Source organism: Nansenia antarctica, assembly GCF_963989245.1.
Source record: "Nansenia antarctica genome assembly, chromosome: 3".
NCBI classification, from domain to species: domain Eukaryota; kingdom Metazoa; phylum Chordata; class Actinopteri; order Argentiniformes; family Microstomatidae; genus Nansenia; species Nansenia antarctica.
The window spans coordinates 60,970,628-60,996,909 of NC_137688.1; the positions used below are offsets into that span (position 1 = coordinate 60,970,628).

Consider the following 26,282-nt stretch of genomic DNA (forward strand, 5'->3'; position numbering starts at 1 on the left):
TAATGGAATGTAAACACTTTGACGCACAATATCTCTGAACTACCCTAAACGGAGATAGAACCTTATCATTCTAAGCTCACGAAATTCATCTTCATCTTTTGCCCAGATATTTCCCTGTACTTTTGACTGGCAGTTCTAAGTGATAAAAGCATTTCACTATATCACGGCTGTATGCGATGTACGTGACCAATACCATTTTTTAATGGACATTTGAATGGAGAACAACATTTGAATGGAGAAGCAGAAATGAATGTTAATTAATGAATGTACTGCCCACATAACAGTATTCAGATTTGGTGCAAGTCAACATAAAAATTATCTTATTCATTCTGTGTAAGCACTATAAGGGCTTGTTGCAGCTCCCTAAATAATATGCTGCACACATGTTTATTTCCTGCGCAAATAATATAATCATATTATGATGGACACTGTAAACTGAACATTTAGAAGACTGTTTTATGGGACCCTGCACTGTGACCACAACGAATTTAAGAGATTGAAAGGATAAACAACAGATGAATTACAGATAGAAAACACTTATGTGTGAGCAGTACTCAACTTGTAAGAGGAAATCAGGGGGGATGGTGGATTTTTATCATATGGGGACAATTTTAGCATCCCCACAGCGTCAGTGTCTTCAGTCTCAGTGACTTGGTAAAAATGTCATTGCATGTGTGCGTGCCCCCTCACCCACAATATTTTACTCAATATGCGCAAAACTAAATGTTGCAATAGCAGTAATACCACGTTCATTGTTAAAATGACATAAGGGATGGAAAGGGGGGATGGCAGTTTTAGAAGGGGGATGATTTTGACCGTTTTTATTTCAGGGGGATGCCATCCCCCCTCAACTTGAGTTCTGTGTGTGAGCCTCAACACAAGTGGTCAGGGCAAGGGACCATCTGACTTGAACTGAGGCCCTGCTGAGAGTAGGTAGCATTTATGGCTTAAACACTGACATAGGCCCAGGTGATTTTCTCACTAATGGTTATGGATGAGAACATTGGAAAGGGCAATCTGAACCTCGAACTGTGGTTAAGAGTAACGTCAGTGGATGTGCATGGCATTGGTCATCTGAATTGTTGATTTTAAAAAAATAAAAAATAAACAATGTCTCCATTTATTGAGAACACAAAGCTTTACAGTCTGGTGCCCTTCTGTTTACGAGTACACGAGTACTTTAAAGCACACACACACACACACACACACACACACACACACACACACACACACACACAACCCTACTGTCTTTGTTTGTTATTGCCTTGCTGTCAGTCAGCCTCCCTCTTCCTCAAGAGAAACATCACACACACACACACACACACACACACACACACACACATACACATACACATACACATACACATACACATACACATACACATACACATACACATACACATACACATACACATACACACACAGTGCTCCAACATCCTTATCCACAGAAGCGTATGTAGCCTATGCACACGTTCTCACTGTTTATCTGATTCTGTACTTATTTACTACTTCAAGTGTGGGCTTGACTATGGTGGCGCAAGGCAGATTTTATTCCAACTGGAATGCAGTCCAAGGTATTATCAGCAAAGCACATCAGACCCCAGGCATAAGGTTTTTTCACAGTGTTCCACTAGTATACACTTTCACTTCTATTCCAGCAAAGACAACTCCCCTGTTAGCACTGCACATCAGCATCCAGTGTTTCCCCTACCATTGCCTTGGGGGGGCGGGCCGCCCTCCCAACGGAACCCCCCGCCCCCCCAAGAAAGAGGAATTATTACGGACGTAGACACCAAAAACATCTGACAAGCAGGCTAAAATATCCGCGTTTTTTAAACGCACCCAACCCGAATCTGGCGAGTGGCAAGCCCATAGGCTCGTTGGTAACGTTAGTCCGCCGTAGTCTCGCATAGCCAGACCTATCTCCACACTTCGCATCACATACATTTTCTGAGCTTCATATATATATATATATATATATATATATATATATATATATATATACTACAGAACACGACTATAGTTGAAGACTCCATACTTCTTGGTGGCCCAATGTCACCTACAATATATACCATCCTATAACATTTTTGCAATTTTCATCCAGTTACAGGCAACATGTTAGCGCCCCCCTCAGTCTTGGGTATGTAGGCTAACTCTTCCATTGTGGGCCTCTGGGGGAGGGCTTCTAATCCCAAAGGCCCTGTATGTCAAGGTCCTCCACAGTCTGACAACAAGCTCCTCAGGGTCCACTCTCACTTGTATCCCATATCCACACAGCTGCTGTGTGAGAGACTGTGACTGCTTTCTCAATCTCATCTGTTTCTCTTGAGGAAGAGGGAGGCTGACTGACAGCAAGGCAATAACAAACACAGACAGTAGGGCTGTGCGGTTATACAGTAAACCGTGGCTTTCGGAAATAGCAATGGTATTTGTCAATACCGTCATAAAACTGTCATAAATTGCTATATATAATAAACGCCTTAAGAGTGTTTGTCCAGCACCACTGTCTGTGTGGTTGAAGATGCTATAAAAGTGATGACTGAACTTTGTAAACAATGTAATTTGTCAAATAAATAACGTGAGTTATTTCAAATAAATAACGTGAGTGACAGCTTCTCCTCAGAACAGAGAATTAGAATGGCGAGCGCCATCCCAACTGCTGCAATTTGGAAGCATTTCGGGTTCCGACCGAATGACAAGAAATCGAATTTGCAAATCATGACGAGGCTGTGTGTAAGATGTGCATGAAGAAGGTGACAGCCAAAGAGGAGCGAGCAGAATCACAGATGACTGCTTATTGTCGCGAGCCTGTGATTGACGGAGAACATTTCTCTGGTGGAAATCAAATGGAGCCAACCGCTTTCCACTGATGTAGAGGGTGGCCTGATAGCACTAGGTAAAAAAATCTGTAAGAACTTACATACTGTACAACATAGGCTACATCATCCAACATACAGTTAAGTTGAATCAATGACAGCAATCCAAGTCACCAAGGTATTGTTAATCAAAATATACGTGTAGAGAGTAAGTGTCAAAGGAGATGTCATTATAAACATGTCCTAATTGTTACATGGAACACCCCCTCACTGTAAAATGTAGTGCAGAGAAATCATTGCTTTCTGCTCCAATGGAAAAGCAAATATTCCCAGACCAGGGCTTGAAATTATTTCGTGGAATAGCACAGAATAGTTCATTTTACCATCTTACAAAGGTTCATGGGGAATTCCAGAGCATGTGAAACCTGTGCACCGTGTTTCGTTTTACATGTCAGATGTTTAAAGGGCTTGTATGAAAATAAAGTCAGGCATCTGCCCTTGACCCAAAATCCACAAAGTAAAAGATTGAATAAAAATAAGAAAGAGAAAATAGTATCTAGGGCTCTCCGGTAGAATAGCAGCGTATGCTCTGCAATGTACCTGAATGGTTAAGTCATCCTTGGGAGGAGGCGGGGGGAGAGATTGGGACACTTGGGGCGGCTGTGGCGCAGGAGGTAGAGTCGTCTATGATCACAAGGTTGGCAGATCAGTGGTTCGAGCCCCGGCTGGCTACATGTCGAAGTGTCCTTGGGCAAGACATTGAACCCCAAAATTGCTCCCAGTGACTGGGCCAGCGCCTTTCATGGCAGCTTGCCGCCATTGGTGTGTGAATGTGTGTGTGAATGGGAGAATGAGAGGCCGTTGTAAAGCGCTTTGGAGCAGAAAAAAAGGCGCTATATAAGTGCAGTCCATTTACCATTTACCATTTACTTGGTGCTGTTGGTTTGGTGAAGAGGGTCCTCAAATATCTTACATCTGGACCCAGCTTTTCCAAACGTTTAATCTGAATCAGAATGATCCTGATTCTTTTTTGCTATGCAGGATCAGATCGAGCTGGCTGATTTCCCCTATTGTAGGCGACTTTGTCTGTGGCGAATGCATTGCATAGGTGGAAATAAACCACAATACAATACAAAAATAAACCACAATACAATACAAAATTCTCCACCGCTCCCCTTATTAGCGACTGGTCACACTGGTCACGCTACTTGCACCCCTAGACCATGTATCCAATATCAAATAAAAACATTTGATCATGCAAAAAAAGTTGTGGGCATTGAGATATTGATTGTACATTTACATTTTTTATTTGACTTGATTGATTGATTTGACAAATGCATTGCATATGTTGCATACTAATAGATTGTGTAAAAAACTCAATTTGGACAAAAATGGAGATAGAACCTTATAATTCTAACGTCACGCACTGCCATCAGCTTGGAGCAGCGGAGGCGGGGTAATGGACAGGTGGTGCCCTCTAGCGATCGTTGTCTCCCTGTAACATATCATTTCATAGTGCTCTCTCAGATTTCATCGCTGAGGGACAACAACTGAAGACGGCTACAGTACAGGCCTGGCAGAGCATCACCAGAGATACCCAGCATTTGGTGGGGGTAATGGGTCACAGACATTAGTCAGTTATTGTATGCAAACGATTGGCAACCAAATATTAAACATGAGTGCTTAATTTGGACATTTGATCAATCTGTCTCGTCACTTTTGGTGGCTTAAAATAGGGGGACTTTCTAAAAGGTGTTTTATTTCTGAATGTTGAAACCAATATACACAAATAATGAGAATCTCTACTTTAACCTGTAATTGTTGGATTTCAAATCCAAACTTAGAGGGTAGAGACAAAAGAAGATTGTCAAGAACGTTTTTTGAGTGAGATAGAGGAGGATGTTTCACTGTCCTTAATTGATCATTTAATCCATGTAATATGAACTAGATTTACAACACTGATGTACTAATTGTTTTCCCAATGCAACTTATTATATAATAGGTTGCTCAAGGTCAACAATAGCCTGTGAAGTTGAGAGCACTTGCACAAGCCAGAAATCAGTTATGGACTGCACTTATATAGCGCCTTTATCCAAAGCGCTTTACAACGGCCTCTCATTCACCATTCACACACCAATGGCAGCAAGCTACCATGGAAGGCGCCGGCCCGCTCACTGGGAGCAATTTGGGGTTTCAGTGTCTTTCCCAAGGACACTTCGACAAGTGGCCAGCCGGGGCTCGAACCGCCGATCTGCCAACCTTGCGATCATTAGACGGCTCATTAGCGGCTCTACCTCCTGCGCCACAGCCACACCAGTTATCCAAGTAGGATCTTGTCCAGTGTTCTTGAAAGGGTCGACTTGTGCAAAGCTGCGAAAGGGCTCTTGAGACTTTGTCAAGCAATCAAACATGCAATCTCTTGACAGAGAAGTGGATAATGCAGTCTAACTTTATGGTGTCGGATTGGAGCAAATGGAAGAGCTGGGATACAGGAGGATAAACAACATGACATTACAATATTGTGGTGATTGGTGAAACAACACATTTTATATACAGACCTTGGTTTACATTTAACTAGTAAAGACAATACCCCATTTCTTGCAATACTTGTTGCAGCTACTGGTAAATACAAAGCCTATTCATGCTGGAAAAAATATTCAGAAGATACTTATGTCACAGCGCATACTTTCAAAAGGTAATGACAGAATGAGTGTGTGAGCAGCTATTGTAATCAAGTTCCTTCCTTTGCTTGACTGAGCTCTGGACTAATTTGTGTGTGTGTGTGTGTGTGTGTGTGTGTGTGTGTGTGTGTGTGTGTGTGTGTGTGTGTGTGTGTGTGTGTGTGTGTGTGTGTGTGTGTGTGTGTGTGTGTGTGTGTGTGTGCGTGCGTGTGTGTGTGTGTGTGTGTGTGTGTGTGTGTGTGTACGTGGCGGATGTGAGCATGTGTGAGGTCATAGACTCGGGGTTAGCTCTATGATCAGGGAGCCCAGCTGGTCTAGACAAACAGAACACACCTCACTGTGGTGGCCACTCCTTGTGACTTGTGAAGTATGGAGTAGGGGGCATGGAGAGCACCTGTAATAACACTGTGTGTGTGTGTGTGTGTGTGTGTGTGTGTGTGTGTGTGTGTGTGTGTGTGAGAGAGAGCGTGAGAGTGAGTGAGGGAAAGAAGCTTGTATCACGTAGAAGTCATGTGTCCAGGGTGTATGAATTCATAGGAATGGCTTATTACCCAACTTAGTATCATTATGTTTAATTTTATATCATTATGTGTTCAGTAACTCCTCATGCTATGTGCCCTTCTGTATCTTAAATGTGTCCAAACTGTCTTGAGTGCAAGTAGTACGTAATCTGTGGTCCGAAAGACATTGACTTGAGTGTTCAAGGACCAGCATGATCATCCCGTCAAGGCCCGTTGTCATGTAACGAGATTATCACACAGCACGGGACGTCTAAGTCTTACAGGGTTAATAATAGCTGCTGACGTCGCTAGGCTGGAGACACCGCACACCTGAAACATACTGCTGTCCACTAACTAATAATAAACAGTATAATAAACAGTATTTTTTTGCAGAATGAAGAAAAAAGTTTGTTTTGTAGAATGGGATAAAGCAGTGACATGTGGCTAAACACAGTCACAAGCCTGCTGGACACATGCTCATGCACTCTCGCACACAATGAAATAATCGACTCGCTAAGCCCCCCTTACGCTCAAGCTGATTTGACAGCGCTAATGAGCTTAGCCATCTAAGTGAACGACAGCCATCCAGCGAAGCTCTTGTGGAGGTACTCAAGTTGCTGTGAGATTCAGGATTCAACACAGCACGAGCCCTTCCCATTGTGTGTGTGTGTGTGTGTGTGTGGAGATTGAAATCCAATTCATGAACAGACCAGCCCATCAATGAAGAGACCAGATAGACTTTTAGATGTTTTCATTCTTCCAACTCGCAGTGGTTCTAAAAACATGTGAGATGTTTTTATTCCTGTGCCAACTCTGAGACTGATTCTAAAGCCAGACACAAATAAAAGTGTCCTTGAGAGGTCAGTCTCATGGACACTTTTATTTGTGTCTGGCTTTAGAATTAGGCCAAAGGGGACTGACTGTGACTGGGCTGAGGGGACCATTACAATAAGCCCATGGGTCACACCCTGGGTCACACCCGAACACCTCAGACACCTGCAGACGTCTGCATTGTGGTATCACTCATGTGTAACCCTAACCATAGCCCTCCTTATTAATCAGTTATCATTAGTTTGCCTGCCAAACAGTGTTAACAGAAACCATAATCTTAACGCTAGCTAATATAATCAGTATGTGGGAATTAATGAAACAGAAAATACTTGTCAGTTACCTCGACGATGCTGCGCAGGTCTCTAACGTACATGCGTTCCGTCTCAATGATCTCCATGACAACGCGGTCCACATAAGTGAGCTGAGGGTTGGGCGCCATGGCTTTGGCGGCGAAGGGCGATAAAGGGGGCAGGTGGCGGCTGCTGGCAGCCCGCGAGGGTGTGGCAGCGTTGTTGTTGTTGTGCTGGATGGTCTCGCCGCCACGAGAGACCGGTCCTTCCCCAGAAGGGTCCCCCGAATCTGGGTGTCTTTGACTCCGCTCACCCTCTGGAGGACATTCACCGAGGTCCAGGTCAATGTCGTCTCCGGCGGATGGCGCGGTGCATCCAGGGGGAGGCTGAGCGGGGCAATCGTCCCGAGACGAGACGGACCCCGAGGACGGGGTGGAGACCAGGCTCACCGGGCGCTGGTCGGAGGAAGAGGGGAGGTCAGAGGAGTCCGAGGGCGTGGCCGACGGCGCCCGCTCATTACTGCTGATGGAGGTGGTGGACAAGCGGGGGGATTCTGTAGGGAAAGGAGAGAAGTTAGTGAAAAAAATTACCAGATTGGGATCAAATTGAATTTAAATTCCCTACTGGTATTGAGTGAATTTAAATCTGTTTCAACATATGCAAGCCAGGTTGTGTAGGAAGAAACAGGAAAGCAATGGCATTGTATTTTTGAGAGCCATAATTACAATTCTGGTGAGGAGAAAAACATGTCTCCTGCTTCAGTGTACAGTATTAGACATCCTATATAGTGTATTAAACCAGTCTAGAGCACAGTGATACACACAGCATGGCTATACTTGTCCCAAGAAGTGATGAAGGAATTTGGACAAGACTGCTACTTTTGATTAAGTGCTTCTTAATTATAATTTTGTCTTTTTATAATCTAGATATAATCTCATCTAAAATATTACTATTGCTGTTTCCTCCTAGATCCTGACCCTTTTGACATAAAACCAAGAGATGACCTTTATGTTGAATTTTCTCATATCCAAAACGGCAAACAACAAAGGAATTGGCTAGGCTTGCTTTGGGAATAATTCCTTTGCATCACCAAGCCTTTGTGTTTCATTAGGAGAAGCAATATAAACAGAAAATGGGAGTGTATTAAAAAAACACAATTTCCCCAGATATGATAGTATGGACACTCTCACTGAAAATAAGTATTCTCCAAAGTCAGTTATGATATGATGTCTACGGTTTCGAATCGGAGTAAGGTAAGTTGAACCTAGAATTGCGCTTAGCAGAAAGTAAGGCCTTGGCCTTTGTGCATTACAAAAGACTGTAAGATCATGCTAAAGATCTGCCGGAATTAAAACACACTGGAAAAGCCAAGAATCCAGTCATTAACTTCTTGATCAGTGGGAGCCTTTCAACTCTCAAGTAGGTAATTTTGTGTATAAATTAGAGCATACACAGCTGGTAGAAATGTTAGTAATAGTAATTCCATACATTTTGAGCAGAGGGCATTTTACGGAATGCTCTGCTGGATTACATTAGGGACATGGTGGGTCCTTGGGGCCTCCAACAGACTAACAATTCTACAGCTACTAGCTGAAGCAAGCCCACTAATAATAACAATAGGTATGAGCAATAACAATAGTTGAACCTGCTGAAGCAAGCCCACTAATAAATAACCATACAAATGCCTTGAAACAACCTGTTTTGTTCACCGCACTGATTTGCACCCATGTTATCTACAAAATTACATAATACGTTTATGATTAAGTAAAAATTAAAGAGATCGAAAGCACAATAAAATCCAGAATTAGGTCTAAACACCCTGTGGGGTGCCATAGATTTTAAATCGCCATACAGTAGTCCGGGCCCACATAGTCACACGCCTCCCGCCCAACCTGGATCCATACCAGTTCGCCTACAGAGCCCACAGGTCCACAGAGGACGCCATCGCGACGACTCTCCTCTCCACTCTATCCCACCTGGAGAGGGGAAACAGCTACGCGAGACTGCTCTTTGTGGACTTCAGCTCTGCCTTCAACACCATCCTTCCAGACAGGCTAGTGACCAAACTACTAGACCTGGGACTATCACACTCTATATGTGCATGGATCAAGGACTTCCTGTCCGACCGCCCCCAGAGGGTGCGGGTGGGCTCCCACACCTCCACAGCCCTCAGACTCAGCACTGGGTCCCCCCAGGGCTGCGTGCTAAGCCCCATCCTCTACAACCTCTACACCTACGACTTCACCCCCGTCCACCCCAGCAACTCCATCGTAAAGTTTGCAGACGACACCACCGTGGTGGGCTGCATCTCGGGGGGGGACGAGGCGGCGTACAGGGATGAGGTAGAGCAGCTGAGCAAGCTGTGCAAGGTTAACAACCTGCTGCTGAACCAGTCAAAGACCGAGGAAATCATTGTGGACTTCAGGAGGAAAAAATCTGAGGTCCAGCCCCTGCTCATCGACGGAGGGAGCGTGGAGAGAGTCTCAACCCTCCGATTCCTGGGGGTGCACATACAGGATGACCTGTCCTGGAAGAACAACACAGCAGCCATCATCAAGAAGGCACAACAGCGGCTCTTCTTCCTGAGAGTCCTCAGGAAGGACCACACCAGACAGGAGATACTGGTGGCCTTCTACCGCTGCGCAGTGGAGAGCATCCTCACCTACTGCATCTGCAACTGGTTCTCCAGCTGCACAGCCGCAAAGAGGAATGCGCTACAGAGAGTCGTAAGAACGGCCCAGAAGATCACCGGCGCCCCCCTCCCCTCTCTGGAAGAGCTGTACAACACACGCTGCCTCAGGAAGGCCTCCAAGATCTCCAGAGACCCATCCCACCCTGGGTACGAACACTTTGCTCGGCTGCCCTCGAACAGGCGGTACAGGACCATGTCCGCAAGGACAAACAGACTGAAGCTCAGCTTCTACCCCAGGGCCATCCAGGCCCTGAACACAGCAAAGACCTAGGTTCTGGGCCCTGGACAGTCTGGAAGGATTGATGGCAGCTGCTGGATTGAAAAAATCAGGTGTAGTGCTGAGGCACAAATGTGTACATTTCAAGCCTGCAAACTGCGACACTTTAAATGAATGTGCAATAACACTATGTGCAATATGACAACCCTAGGGTACATAAGGTTGCAGAGAAATAGGAAATGTTAGAATAGGTATAGCATAGCATAGAGTACAGCACAGTGTTTTATCTGTACAGTATAGTATAGTGGATAGTGTACATAGCCTTTATTTATGTAAACCAGCTCCTTTCCCTTCTTTTTTTTTTTCTCTTTCCTAGCACCAGGGGAGCCCCCCCTCCCAAATTTCGTTGTTTGGTACCTGTACTATATCAATGACAATAAAGACCATTCATTCATTCAGTACAGTAAACAACTCAAAATCTCAGAAAGCAATTAGCAAACCTACGCATTATCCTCAACAAAGCTTTTAGCTTATGGAGCCAGAAAAACAGGCAAGTAACACCTGGAATTGCAAAAAGCCCCAACACATCTGTCACAAACTAAATCATGACGACAAGTTCATGTCAGTCTCAACCACTAGAAAATTCTGAAAGCCCAAGAAGCCCAAACATAAGAGCTCCCCTGAAAAACCAAACATACAAGACATTCAAGTGTCCAAAATTAATGGCTTTCACAAACTGCTCCCGCCCATAGGCTTCTTGTTGCCACATGTTGACTTCAAAACCAGGGAAGAGAAAACAGGATACTCATTAAGATGATATATTGACAGATCAGCATGTCAATAAAGACAGGGCGAGAAAGCTTCATCACACAAATGAGAAATGACTCAGAGAAATGAATACAGGCGACAAGGAACATCAGCCTTGGGGTAAATATTGTTATTCGATCTCAAAAGACTTGCTACCAGCTGGGCTACCAGCAACAACCACTGCCAGGAACACAATCACAAACATTCACTTGATGCACAGTCGAGCAGCAATGTATTGAAGAACATTGGCTCCTTATGAGGCAAGGCTTTACTGTAATGCAAGTACTTTACTGGTCGCATTTCTGCAAACCTCACAGTATCTTGACAAACAAAAAAGTTGAAGTTTTAGCAATCTCGGAGGACCAGTTGAACCCGTTAACTGAAGATCTCACACATGATGTATTGTAGGCTATCAAGAGCACTGATCTTTTGTTCCGCAAAACACGTTGACATCACCGTCATGGAATGAATGATGAAATTGACCAACTTTCACGAGGACATTTAAACAGAGATGGTTTGCATAAAGGAAAGACTAACTTTCCACAAAAGAATGCAATGATAATCTACTCTCCTCAAGGGAGTTTAACATTAGCATCACTGCTCAATTACATCATTGACAAATCATCCATTCAAAGCATGATTAGCATTAGCATGTTGTTTTTCCACTTGAGTGCTATGCAATGCAGTAGACCAAGTTTCCACAATAGAACTTGGGAGTCAGTGGTTAGTATCATTGCACCATAAAATAATTGGCAAATCATCATTGCACAAGAGTCATCCATTTACATGATGAGTGCAGGCATGCCTGTCATTAGTGCATATTACATATGCCAAATCACATTGTCAGAGGAAATATGATTACATTGTGTGGGGACTAATCATACAGAACATAGCATTAAATCAAGTTTGATTGTTTTGTTGCATGCAAATACACATGGACATACCTACTAACCAGTCCTGGGAAGGTTTGAGAATACATTTGTATAGGACTGAGCCTGTCAGATAGACACAAAGAGAGAGAAACATTCAAACATGCACTAATGTCAATGAGTTAATTTTTCATAATTTTAACATGAAATCGATTAATCATACTGTTGGAGTAGGACTACAAAGGGAATAGAACAAACAAGCCTTCCATTAAAAAAAAATATTAAACCACCTCTGTCCAACATGTAACACCCTGTGACAGTGGACTTGCTTGGCAATTTTAGCAATTGTTGAGGTGAGAGGCAGTTTTATTTAATAAATATAGCGGGCCGATGGCTCTCTCTCCTTCCCTCCCTCTCTGTCCCCCTCTCTCCCTCTCCCTCCAACTCCCTCCCCTTCCCCCTCTCCCTCTCGGTCAAGGTCGGACCTTCTAGTAAGAGAGAGGTCTGCACTGAGACAATTCCCTTTTTCCGGTGCATTCTCTCAGGACGCTTTGAAAGAAAACATTTTTCAAACTGTCTTCTGTCAGCCAGTCCCCTTGGAGGCTACACTGGACTTTCACCCCCTCCCGTACACACAGCCGTTGGTTGAGTCACTGCCAGCATGTAGCCACATTCAAAGACGGGAGGGACAATAACTCGGAGGCTCAAACACACACATTCAAGCAACAACATACTGTTTACTGAGATTTAATTAATATTAACATCCAATGGTGTACGCAAAATACATACTGTAGCCAAGCGTAGTAGAAACAGTAGAATCGTCAATTATTCTTTTTTTTAAATCCCACTTCTGTAAACTCCCTCATGTCGCCAACCACAGTGAGTGGGTTTTCATGGTGCATGATCCTTTCACCTGGGGAGGTTTCAGGCTTTTAAAACAGCGCCTTGCCTTTTCAAAGGAGCTCAGTGTATATGTCTCTCCCACAGTAATAACAGTTGGGGTACGACCATAAACAATCATTATGATATATATAAACCCTTAACCATATTCCCCCCCCCCACCCATACAAATCAACATGCAGGCGTAGGAGTTAACCGCCACTCCAGAGACTGTGGATACCATGGATACCAGTCTTTGGTCTTTGAAAAGCCCCATTGGCCCAAGCTAAAACATCACAGAGTTCTTGCAGTTCAAAACCAGAAAGTCTCCTTGACTTTCCTTTTAAGTGGGGCACAGCAGTACTATGCTGATGGACATGATAATGCAAACTCCATCGACTGGTAAATGCGGAGGGAGTCTTACATGATAAAGTAATGGATCTAAAAAGGAAATAGTCTTAGCGTCAGTGCTGATGATCCATTCATAAATTATTCATTAATAAATCAGTCAGGAAAATGGAAGCGCTTGTTGTTCTGAAAGTGGTAAGAGGAAGTCTGTGGATTCACAGGTGACTCGGCACAACACTGTCAGGTATCAATGTCAGTTTAAAAATGTGCCAACACAGTCCCCCTGTAGGGACTAATTACACAATACAAAACCCCCCAAATTATAGATAAGAACAGTGATAACACCGGTCTCCAACGGTCACTTCCCAAAACTCACCGAACCAGCAGGTTAACCTGCGATTGAATCCATTCAGGAGTCTCCTCTCCTCCAAAGCACTCCGGAGTGTGGCCACTTTCATGCCCGGTCGGAGGGCCACCCCCCAGGATCTGTCTCTCATCCCCTCCCCCACTAACTAAGTAAACTAACCCTTGGACATGTCATGGGTAGAACACTGCACATTTTCAGTAAGCAGTCTGGCTCTCAACTATGGAGGTAAATAGATCCCCTGGTAGCTTCAGAAACATTTCACAGCTCCACATGTGAAAGGCAACTGAGCCACCTGGACTTGCTCACTCATAGACACACCCACACACACACCCACACACACACCCACACACACACCCACACTCATATCTGAAGCAGGGTCAAACCAGTAACATATGATCATAAAAGAAAAAATGTGAGGGAGATCGGTGGTGGTGGTGGTGGGAGTGTGAGATTACAGGAATGCAAGTGTGAAACATTATCTCCCCTCCTCCTAGCTCTGGTTTCCAAGAGGGTCCTCCCTCTCTTCTTCCCTCCCTCCCTTCCTGATGAGTCGTTGCCTAGGTAAGGCAGGGTTCGAGCAGAACAATATCTGCGTCTAAGGAATATTGCTGCACACACAGGGCAACAACATCAGGGATGAGAGAAACATCAAGGAATTTGGGTGGTAAGGGTAGGCAGTTATCAGCCTATGGGTGAGAAGTGTTGATGAGTTTTTGCGTGTTGACAAGGCAAGTCCATCTGAGCTTGCAAGGTGTCAAAACCTGCACCACACTCATAAAACACTATAATACATTAGATATGTATGCTAAGTGCACTAGATAGAACAATGTCCTTTAAAAAGGACCCAGGATTCAAGAACGTTGTCATGACATTTTACAGTGTCAACTGCAGCTTTTATACAGGCTTTTTATATCGTCTGAATGTTGAAACCAACAAACAAAATCCATCAAATAAAAGCTGAGAATATATACTTTGGAATGGAATGGACTTTATTTGTCATTGCTACAGTACAGGTACCAAACAACGAAATTTTAACCTCATAGTAACTGTTTGATTTCAAATCCAAACTTTTGGAGTGTAGAGCCAAAAGAAGAAAAAATGCTTCACTACGCAGGGCACTGCACATAGATATTTGTTCTATATATAATATATATATATATATATATATATATATATATATATATATGAATGAATGAATGAATGAATGGTCTTTATTGTCATTGCTATAGTACAGGTACCAAACAACGAAATTTAGGAGGGGTGGCTCCCCTGGTGCTAGGAAAGAAAAAAAAAACTAAAAAAGACAAGAAGGGAAGGAGCTGGTTTACATAAATAAAGGCTATGTACACTATCCACTATACTATACTGTACAGATAGACGACTAGGGTTGTCATATTGCACATAGTGTTATTGCACATTCATTTAAAGTGTTGCAGTTTGCAGGCTTGGAATGTACATATTTGTGCCTCAGCACTACACCTGATTTTTTTGCAGTCCAGCAGCTGCCATCAATCCGTCCAGACTGTCCAGGGCCCAGAACCTAGGTCTTTGCTGTGTTCAGGGCCTGGATGGCCCTGGGGTAGAAGCTGTGCTTCAGTCTGTTTGTCCTTGCGGCCATGGTCCTGTACCGCCTTTTCGAGGGCAGCCGGGCAAAGTGTACGTACCCAGGGTGGGTTGGGTCTCTGGAGATCTTGGAGGCCTTCCTGAGACAGCGTGTGTTGTACAGCTCTTCCAGAGAGGGGAGGGGGGCACCGGTGATCTTCTGGGCTGTTCTCACGACTCTCTGTAGCGCATTTCTCTCCGCGGTTGTGCAGCTGGAGAACCAGTTGCAGATGCCGTAGGTGAGGATGCTCTCCACTCCGCCGCGGTAGAAGGCCACCAGTATCTCCTGCTTGTTGTGTTCCTTCCTGAGGACTCTCAGGAAGTAGAGCCGCTGTTGTGCCTTCTTGATGGTGGCTACTGTGTTGTTCTTCCAGGACAGGTCATCCTGTATGTGCACCCCCAGGAATCGGAGGGCTGAGACTCTCTCCACGCTCTCTCCGTCGATGAGCAGGGGCTGGACCTCAGACTTTTTCCTCCTGAAGTCCACGATGATTTCCTGGGTCTTTGACTTGTTCAGCAGCAGGTTGTTAACCTTGCACAGCTTGCTCAGTTGCTCTACCTCATCCCTGTACGCCGCCTCGTCCCCCCCCGAGATGCAGCCCACCACGGTGGTGTCGTCTGCAAACTTTACGATGGAGTTGCTGGGGTGGACGGGGGTGAAGTCGTAGGTGTAGAGGTTGTAGAGGATGGGGCTTAGCACGCAGCCCTGGGGGGACCCAGTGCTGAGTCTGAGGGCTGTGGAGGTGTGTTTTTTCATCAGGTGAATAATGTGCTGTGTTCTGTGTCTTTTGCTGGTGTTGCTAGCTGAGGACTGAGGCACGTTCTTGTGTGCTTGGTAACCCAGTGCACATGCTCGATCAGCATAGACCCGCCCAGGGGCTACCTTTGGCTAGCGTACTCTTCTTGCATTGTTCTAGACAAGCGGAAATACTGAGCACGTTCTGTATGCGTACAAACCACAATAGCGACGAGGAAGTATTCGTTTTGTTGGCGGATTAGTGATACAAGCTCTAGTTTCAAGTTTCTTGTTATGTCACATTACGCAAGAGAGTAAAATTCTTTGGCTTCGGTTCCTGACATTGCAGCACAAGACAATAAGGCAATATTTCAACAGATGTTGTACCCACTATTTTCATTACAGCAGGATTTATAAACCATGACATTTACTGTGTGTGGGGTGACTGGGGTCAGATGACACCTCGGACACACAGTGCCCTTTTCCTGCCGGGCCTGATGGTTTGAAGTCCGCCGCCGTTCTTCCCTGACCTATGAGTGGCTTTGATGTGGGGGTGATCCTCGAGAATTCAAAATGGCATGAGCAGAGAGTGGGCAGATCGGGAAGGTCACTGCCAGCATGCTTTGTGACTGAGTCGTCCGGTAAAGGTGCACACAGACAAATGCATTAACAACCATAGATTCAAGATTCAATACTTAATTTCCATACCAACCAAGGTTGTTAGATATTTTGATTTAGTATCAAATCAAAGGTTCAAACATCAGACATGGGAAGGTATGTGCACAGTAAGAGTTAATAGTGGGGATAATAGTGTAGCAGTCAGTATGTACGTGAAGTCATACCATCATGAATTCACAACATTGGTGCTGCTATCATACCTCATTACCTTGGCCAGAATATCAGAGAGGAAGTTAATAGCACCGTGTGTTAGAGTTGGGTAGGGTTTTTATGGTTAAACTGTAAACTGAGGTTTTTGAAAATAGCAATGGTATTGTCAATACCATCATAACATCTTCATAAATTGCTATATAAACGCTTTAAGACTGTTTGTCCAGCATCACTGTCTGTGTGGTTGAAGATGCTATGAAAGTGACAATGGAACTTTTTGTAAACAATGTCATTTATCAAATAAATAACCTGTCAGAAAACACGTGTCACATGACAGTTTCTCCTCAGAACGGAGAATTTGAAAAAGATATGGCGAGCGCAAGTGAGTTGGTTCCTAAAAAAATAAATGCTGCAATTTGGAAGCATTTCAGGTCGACCAAATGACAAGGGTAAGACAGCAAATCTTGACGAGGCTGTGTGTAAGATTTGCATGAAGAATAGATGGTGATAGAGGAGCGAGCAGAATCAGAGATGACTGCCTATAGTCACGAGCCAGTGATTAACGAAGGTCCCCTTCTCTGGTGGAAATCAAATGGAGCCAGCCGCTTTCCACTGATGTCGTGGGTGTTCAGCACAGCAGGCAAAGTTGTAAGTCTGTTACGTTCCCTGCTGAAACCTGAAAAAGTAAACATGCTTGTTTTTCTGGCTAAAAACCTAGAATAGGCTTGAAGAATAGCCTAACATTGCAGTCTGTAAGATAGGCTTTTATGCCCATTTTCATTACTGCCGTTTTAGTTATTTATTGTTATTTGCCTACCCTACAGTCCCGGCTGCCTTCAAGATAGCCAGAGTCAAGGCTCTCCTCAAGAAACCAACCCTTGACCCGTCCTCTGTCCACAACTACAGACCGGTATCCCTTCTCTCTTTGCCTTCCAAAACCCTTGCATGTGCTGCATCTAAACAACTGACTGACTATCTCCATAAGATGGAACATCTGGACCTCAAGCAATCCGGCTTCAAGGCTGGGCACTCCACTGAGACTGCTCTCCTTGCTGTCATGGAGGGCCTCCACTCTGCTCAAGCTTCCTCCCTCTCCTCTGTTCTCATTCTCCTGGACCTGTCTGCTGCCTTCGACACAGTCAACCACCAGATCCTTCTCCAGAGAATCGTTGTCTTCTCCATGAACCCTCACCACTGGGTTACCCCAGGGCTCTGTCCTAGGGCCCGTACTGTTCTCCCTCTATACCAAGTCTCTTGGCTCAGTAATCTCCTCACATGGGTTCTCCTACCACAGCTACGCAGATGACACTCAACTCTTCCTGTCCTGCCCCCTCTGACCTACATGTGTCTCTGCATGTCTCGCTAACATCTCTATATGGATGTCAGCCCACCATCTCAAGCTCAACCTTAACAAGACTGAGCTACTCTTCATCCCTGGGAAAGACTGCCCTCTCAAAGACTACATCACAGTGGAGAAATCTACTGTAACCCCCTCCCAGACAGCCAAGAACCTTGGAGTGATCCTGGACAACCGCCTATCCTGTGCGGAGAACATCGACAGCACACTCCTGCAGATTCTTCCTTTCGAACATCAGAAGGATATGACCATTCCTCACCGGAGAAACAGCGCAACTCTTGACCCAGTCACTGGTCATCTCTTGACTATTTGAACGCACTCCTGGCCGGGCTCCCCGCCTCCGCCATCAGACCTCTGCAGCTCATCCAGAATGCTGCTGCCCGTCTGGTGTTCAACCTCCCCAAATGTTCTCATGATACCCCCCTCCTTTGTACCCTGCACTGGCTCCTGATAGCAGCTCGCATCAGATTCAAGACCCTGGTGCTTGCCTACCAGGCAGTGAAAGGGACGGCCCCTGCCTACCTGCAGGCAATGGTCACCCCCCAAACCTCAGAATGTTCACTCCACTCCTCCACCTCTGCAGGCTGACTGGCCCCACCATCTCTACGCCAACACGGCAGTCACGCTGCCCGGTGACATCTCTTCGCTATACTGGCTCCCCGCTGGTGGAATGAGCTTCCCACAGAACTGCAGAGTCACTCCCCATCTTCCGCCGGAGATTGAAGATCTATCTCTTCAGGTTACACCTTAACTGCTCCTCCTGAGACATCTACTACCCCCCAGCACTGTGTCTCCTGAGACACCTGCCTTTCCCCTATACTGTGTCTCCTAAGATTTCTACTTCCCCCCTTGTACTCTTTCTCCAGTGTCTATAATTATAACTGTTTTCATTTTATTGGATAGAGATAGGTGAAGACAGACAGGAAAGTAAGGAGAAGCGTGCATGTCAGCAGGGCATGGGCCGGATTTGAACCCATGCCAACATGGGCATATGCTAGACCACTAAACCACCCCAGGCCACTTCTTTCCTCTTCTATCACAACAACTGCACATTGTTGTCGTTATGTGACAATATTAATGATACAGCTATGATACCGTTAAACCGCGGTTTAATTTGGGGACGGTTTAATGGTTTAAAAAATGTGATGCCGCCCAACCCTAGTGTGTGTGTGTGTGACTACTGTCAACAACACAAGGAGTTCTGGAAAGCCCCATGAGAAACCAAAATAGCATGCGAAATCCAAGTGCTTACACATCAACACATGAAGGCAGGTAAGGTGTGACCCAGATAGATGAGTCAGGCATTTAGACATGTGACACTGGCTGTTTTGACACAGAGAGTATGTTTATCACAGACAGGAAGTACTGACTGACGTGAGGTGTTCGGACGTACTCATTACTCATTGTGTAATCAGGGATAGCATGGGGACTAAAAGGATGTAAACACAGTACTCTAACACTTTTGGGGGTGGGGGGGATGTTATAGCTTGTACTTACGTATTCGCATCACTTGTTTTGTTAGCATTAGCTTTAGAGTTGACACACCTCCATGGGCCTTCAATTTAAATACCTTTATTAAAAGTCATTTTTATCACCACCAATTGGATGATCCCATGCCGAAACTAGTGCACCAATCCTGACATCAAACACCAGTGTTGTTTATTCTAACAGATGTAGTAAAACATGTTCATTCACAAACCTCTTCCCTTCATTTGGGCTGCATACTCCTAATCACTGATCATAATGGCCGTAAAATGGCCACATGAAAATAATGTAAATGCATTCTCTCAATGCTAATTGTGATATTGACTCATCAGTCTCACTTCATATATATATATACTCATACATACTATATATATTTAGCTGATGCTTTTATCCAAAGTGACTTACATTGCAGTGAGTGCATACATTTTTCAGTATATGCTCCCAGCGGGAATCAAACCCACAATCTAAGCGTTGTTAGTTCCAATGCGTTGTTAGAGCCACAGAGGACCACCTGAGCCACAGAGCCACTTTACCAGTGAGGGATCATGATTATCCTTAGATGGCCAAGAGAGGGATAGATTATGTCAGGGACTAATTAGGTCACGAGACAAATACTGAATGGGATAGCCTAATTCATTTATAGCGAACTTTGGTAATCAAACAGGGACAAGTGATTATATAACAGACAGAATAAATATTGTATGCATGCTTGCATATCCTAACACACATACAAAGCATATGCATATGCAGTAGCAGTCAAGCAAAAATGTACAAACCCCTGTATTCTGAGCTCACTTGGGGTTTTATAATGACATTATCACATCATATCTTACTAAACTTAGGCAGAAGGAAGTTCTCACCACAGTGACAGCTAGGTATTTGCAAAGCTATGTGATGAATCTGCTTTTGACAGCTTTCCTGTTAACACCAAAACAACAAGCCATGAAAGGCACTTTTATGGGCCATGGTTATCATGTACAAACTTCATGTTTTTCCATTTCTGCTGAATGAGACAAAATAAAATAAAAATATTAAACAACAATATTTCTTATACTATCGTATTTCACATCCCCACACTAAAGAATAAGGAGTGAGGGAGCTTGTTTGTCCCATGACTATGTCTTCTCTCTGGAGCAGCAGCATAATGCCTGTCTGTTTGCAAAACACAAGGGTTCTCTTGTGGAAGTTGCTTGGTGCGCCAAACCAAGAACAAAGGACCACAAATACTGATTAGGAGCAACAAAATACAGCATGTTCCAATGCATACAATATCTATGTCGAAATATAGTATCCGTCTCTTGGATGGCTTCTTTCCTTCATTTTCGGATAAAGCTATTGATAACAAGCAACAATTATGCCAAGTGGAGTTGGGTTACCATTAGGGATGGGACAGAATAATCGATTAATCGTTCCTGAGGGTCTAAGTCTTTCTTAACATTTGGACCGTTACCATTTTTTCCCCATTCAAATAAACGTGAATTAACAAACAATTAACTAATGTCGGTTCTGTTAGCACTGACTAACACTAGTAAAGGCTCAACTTGTCATTCTGGATAATGAAACAGCAAGCCAACTAATGTGACCCCCAGGATTTTTGATATGAAATAACTTTTCGACCTAAAAGACTATTCTGACAGTTGACAAAGCGACGTGTGCGCAAGGCCACATGTTGCTGGCTGGTCGGCTCGTTCACGTGCACAGCTATTTCGCTAGGAAACACGAAAGCTAGCTATTTGCAGTACAGCACCACCAGGGTTAGGGTTAAATAGCTCCCCCGCCACCACATCATGGTGACATAAATCCACCGAGTGCAACACGGCAAGAAATATGACGGAGACGTCTCTATGTAGGAAAAACCCTGCTACTATTCGGCGGTAACCGTTCGGTCTTTTCACACATTCGGCCGAATACCGAATGTGCTTTTTTTTGCTATTATTCAGCCGAATACATTCAGTGACCGAACCTTCGATGCATCCCTATACTATATGCTTTTGTTCCTTTCTGTACGTACTGCTTTACAGTATAGCATATGTGAATGCAATCTTGAGCAATATCTTAAACTGAAGTGTAGAAAAAAAAACATATTGGTTTATATAATGGCAATAGTAATAATCATTACCTGGTTAATAAATTAAGACTCGACTTGACCTTGACTACCAGTAGCCTACCCTGTACATCAGTGCATTCACAGTTCATTCGAGCAAATAAGCACTACTTCACAAAAGGACACCTATACATACATTAATTCATAAAATACAAAGGTTCCATCTAACAAAACATAATGGAATGTAAAAACGTTGACGCTCAATATCTCTGAACTGCCCAAGACGGAGATAGAACCTTATAATTCTAAGCTCACGACTTGCTATGTCTCAGGATTCTTCATGCTCAGGGTCATCATGTGAGATTAACCCCTCGTGTCCAAGGAGCTCTGAAAATATTCGATTAATCAGTGGGGCTGCGGACATGGCAGAATAACTGAGATTCCAGTTGGGAGCATTACAAAACTCCTCCTAATTCCATGAATTCCTGGTCAGTGTCTGTAAGGCTCTAAAGTAAAGTGGATGTCTGCTGTGAAATAACCCAGTCTCTGCAGGCGTCCTCCCCTCTGCCTCCACTTGAGAGGTATAGTAACACACGGCAACAGAGACTCACAGCCAGGGTGAGCTTTATCTAAGCCTTCAGAGGGCTTGTGTAGGCAGAGATATACTTGGCTAGAGTGTTGCATTACACAACACTGGAGACAATGAAAGATTTGTGCAGGATGTCTGTACTGTATCTAGGCAAACTTAACTAACGTAACTGTCATGCAGTAACAATGATCAATGTACCGTATTTTCCGGACTATAAGTCGCACCCGAGTATAAGTCGCAGCAGCCAAAAAATGGGTCATGAAGAGGAAAAACCACATATAAGTCGCACTGGACTATAAGTCGCATTTATTTACCGTAGAAATGTATTTCTCAAAAACATTCAGTTATTCAATTATACAATAGCACACAGAACAACAGGCTCAGGCTGAATGCCGCTGAATACCGGTGTCCGGTATGTGATGAATAAAAAAATAAAAATAATACATAAATAAAAATATTAACACATTAATAAAGAACATACCTGGGAGGCTGAATAGGCTAAATTGGTTGTAAAGTCGCTATGGAATAAGGCCTATGCTAAATGCCCAAAAATGTAATGTGTCCGGTATGTTAACGTACCGTAACACAACAGTTATTCAACCACCGTACATATTATAGCACACAGAACAACAGGCTCAATAGGTGTCCGGTATGTTAACGTAACACAACAGTTATTCAACCACCGTACATATTATAGCACACAGAACAACAGGCTCAATAAATGTCCGGTATGTTAACGTAACACATTAATGAATAAAGATGAACACATTAATAAAGAACATAGGCCTACCAGGGAGGCTGAATAGGCGAAAACGGACATAACAAGCCAGCGAGTCCAACAAGCAAAGTCATTGATATTCATCTCCTTGGCCACTGCCAGGGCATGGAGACGTAACTGCACTGTTGACAAGCCTCTCCCGGCAGCACGTTGTTCAAGCACCCATCTGTGGACTCGTTCCTCCATCTCTGGCCCGCGATTCGCTTTCTTCGTTTTCTTCATGGCAGTGAGAGTAACCTCTGCTTTTCGCCAGTCCCTCACAAGTTTCTCACTCACTCCAAACTTTCTTTCTGTTGCTCGATTACCGTTTTCGGCTGCATATTTTACAAGTTGCAGTTTGTAATCTGCAGAATAGGATTTTCTTTTTGACTCCATTTTGTTTGTGTCATCAGCTGTCTTTTTCAGTGGTAGGCCTACTCGTTGTCACATGCCTAGAGCGCCCTCTCGTGGTTGTAGACGGTAATGTTTACTCCTTGGTTCATGTCAGTCAGAGATTACCGTATGTCAGTTCATGTCAGTCAGAGATTATGAATTATTGATATATAAGTCGCACCTGACTATAAGTCGCAGGACCAGCCAAAGTATGAAAAAAACTACCGAAAATACGGTACTACTAATAAGTATCTCATGCATTATATTAGTAAAAAACACAAAAAGATAACATGGTCAACTATTACCTTTTTACAGATTATAAACTCAATAAAGTAAACTCAATAAAGAAATCAAGTGACATTGGTTTTCATATAAATTATCATAATGTCATCTATGCATGAATTCTAAGAAAGAAATTGCTCAAAGAGGGCAGTTTGACTTTTTAAAACTGTGTTCACCTTTAAGTGTTGTCTCTGGGATTCTTAATAGGACTGGTTGTTAAAATCCCTAAATATTCAGCACAACAATTGAGTGGAGTTGGAGATGTCCTCTTGGGTGGAGTGGAATTTGGCAATGATCACGTGGTGCCACCAGTACGACACATCTTCAGTTGTGGTCCCCGACCTCATTGGGTGTTTCGGCCAGTTATCACAAGACACCCTCTGCCGAGGTTGGCCCACCACAGGCTGATCAGGCCTGGGTGTGTGTCGCACGGTGGCACCACGTGGTCATTTGGGAGCCCATGTTGGGTCCCTACGTTTCAGCCACAGCCAGTGACTGCTCCGTTCTGCTGCAGTGGACAGTTCTCTGATTGCCTTCCGTTGGGCCTGTCCCTTTAAGTGTTGTCTCTGTATGCAAGTGTGTCAAACTGTCCCTATGATGGATAGCTTTTGACAGAATTTCCACAAAAGTATGAAATTCTCTCTCTTCTGTGGGTGAACGTACATGTATGTTTAGGCCTTATAGGTAAGAGGTCTATCTATAGGTAAGAGGTCTATCTATCAAACCAAGGTCAGGGGTCATCTGTGGAGAGGCAGGTGCTTCAACCCATTACGTCTTAAAGACCTAATAAATAAACATAATAAATATTGTTGGTCATAAATCATCACAGTTTGCATTTATTGCTAGTTTTGAGGTAACAGACAGGGAGAGTAAATTATAATAATAATAATAATTATCATCATAAGGATTACGACAGGGATTTAAGAATGACGTTTTACATCTCGGACTAAGTCAAAATCACAACAAAAGGTTGTACTTGGCTAATAAAACAGCCCCAAGATTTCGGTGCATTGAAACTCATGAAAGTGATCACTGCCAGTAGAAAGGGAATCTTTGGGAATCTGGTGAAATGGGCAACTGCCTGCCATGTGTGAAATGTTACCTTTCCAGCTTATTAGCCCAGAACCATAGTTGGGAGTGCACTGGGTACTTTACACTAATATAGCCAGGCTCATATCTGGTACCTAGCCTTAGCAGTCTGGACCACTCTGCTGATGAAGGATGCTATCGAGACTTTGTGGTGACGTTCACAAACAGCAGGGCTTGACATTAAGCTTTTTCAGGTACTTGTCCTTCGGACATTCAAACTTATCTTTTACTTGTCCGAGAGCTGTCGAGCCCTGCAAACAGGAGCTTGACAGCTACCGGCTTCTGAAATTCTGTTGATGGCATTAGCGAGAGCGTCAGCATCCACCTTGTAAACAACAAACAGGTCCACACGCACATGGCTACTTAAATACAGCTGGGGTGGGTGTGGCTACACACACTGCGACACAAATACCCCCCACCCGACTTTGCTAACTAACTGTAGGTATTTAGTGAATGTAAAACTATTGATTATGATATCGAGTGGGTTCTTCATCGCTTACATTTTCGTCCTATGCCAAAAAACGGAAAACATATTTTTTTCTTGTTTGGCTCGATTGCGAGGTTTCACAATTCCCGACATGAGGACCTTTTCATCAAACGGTGTCACAAATGTCTCCAAACACATTGGACTGTGCTTCATCATACAGCAGGCTAAAAAATGACCCAAAACATACTGCCATAGCAACTAGGGAGTTTTTCAGGGCCTATACCAGGGTTTCCGTTAACCGGTAATTACCGGTCTTTGTCCGGTAAAATGTGTTGGAAGTCCGACAAATTGAAAACTCGTCGGACATAATGTCCGGTGAAAATAATTCCCTCTAAGCACAATTTGGCTTCGGGCCACCATTTTCAGCTGAGCACCAAACACACACACACTCATACACGCACAACACTGCCCGAGAGAGAAGGACCCGCCCCCTTTAGTTAGCCTGCCCGAGAGAGAAGGACCCGCCCCCTTTAGTTAGCCTGCCCGAGAGAGAAGGACCCGCCCCCTTTAGTTAGCCTATAGCCTATAGGCTAACTAAAGGGGGCGGGTCCTTCTCTCTCGGACAGTGTTGTGTGTGTGTGTTTGGTGCTCAGCTGAAAATGGTGTCCCGAAGCGGAGCGGATAACAAACGAAACGGACAACATTTACACTATGGAGACAAACTTCAGCGATATGATCTAACAGCCGGTCTTCAGGACGACATACAAAAACAGTTATGTTCTCCTCATTGTCATACTCCCGAGTCCGATTAAGTATGATTTGACAGGCAGCTAAACGAAATGCCTTCCCAACCAGCGAGACCTGGGGGGTATTCCATCAACGTCGCTAAAGGAAAATCCTGGCTTATTTTTGATAACTCTCGCGAGATTTATCGGAATATGCCTGTATATTTTTAGGAACCCTCGCGAGACTTTGTCAGACTAAACCTGGATTTTCTTTTAGCGATGTTGATGGAATACCCCCCTGGTTATAGAAATGACGTTGTTTTATTGATTAAAAAAAAGGGTAAAACTGGAAAGAGAAAATAGAAAACTCACATTAATCCCAAACAATTTAACAAACTTCAGTTAACGTAATGTGGAGTCCGTTCATTGATCGATGCTGTCTGTTCAGTTCCCAGTGAGGCGCCCGTTCAGTGCTGGACATAAGGCATAGCGCGCATGCGAATCATGTTATATTATTATATATTATATAGCTCGCATCTAATCGTATCGGATGAGAAATAGACATTAAATGGCATATATAGGCCGCTACACAACAGTAATCACCACGACAAACAGCTATATTAGATTTGGAGAAAAAAAAATATGATTTTGAAAAAAAAAAAATTTATTAT

At 43.9% G+C, this 26,282-nt stretch overlaps 1 protein-coding gene across 1 annotated transcript in view; it reads right to left on the reverse strand.

Annotated features, from left to right (window-relative positions):
- Positions 1 to 26,282, reverse strand: part of LOC308152391 (pleckstrin homology domain-containing family G member 3) — a 74,050-nt gene that overhangs the window by 38,188 nt on the left and 9,580 nt on the right. Inside the window, exons 2-3 of the mRNA XM_080525359.1 lie at positions 11,779 to 11,829; positions 7,169 to 7,671 (exon numbers count right to left, since the gene is read on the reverse strand). Of these exons, the coding sequence (XP_080381485.1) occupies positions 7,169 to 7,671; positions 11,779 to 11,829 (554 nt within the window). The remainder of the gene's footprint in view (positions 1 to 7,168; positions 7,672 to 11,778; positions 11,830 to 26,282) is intronic.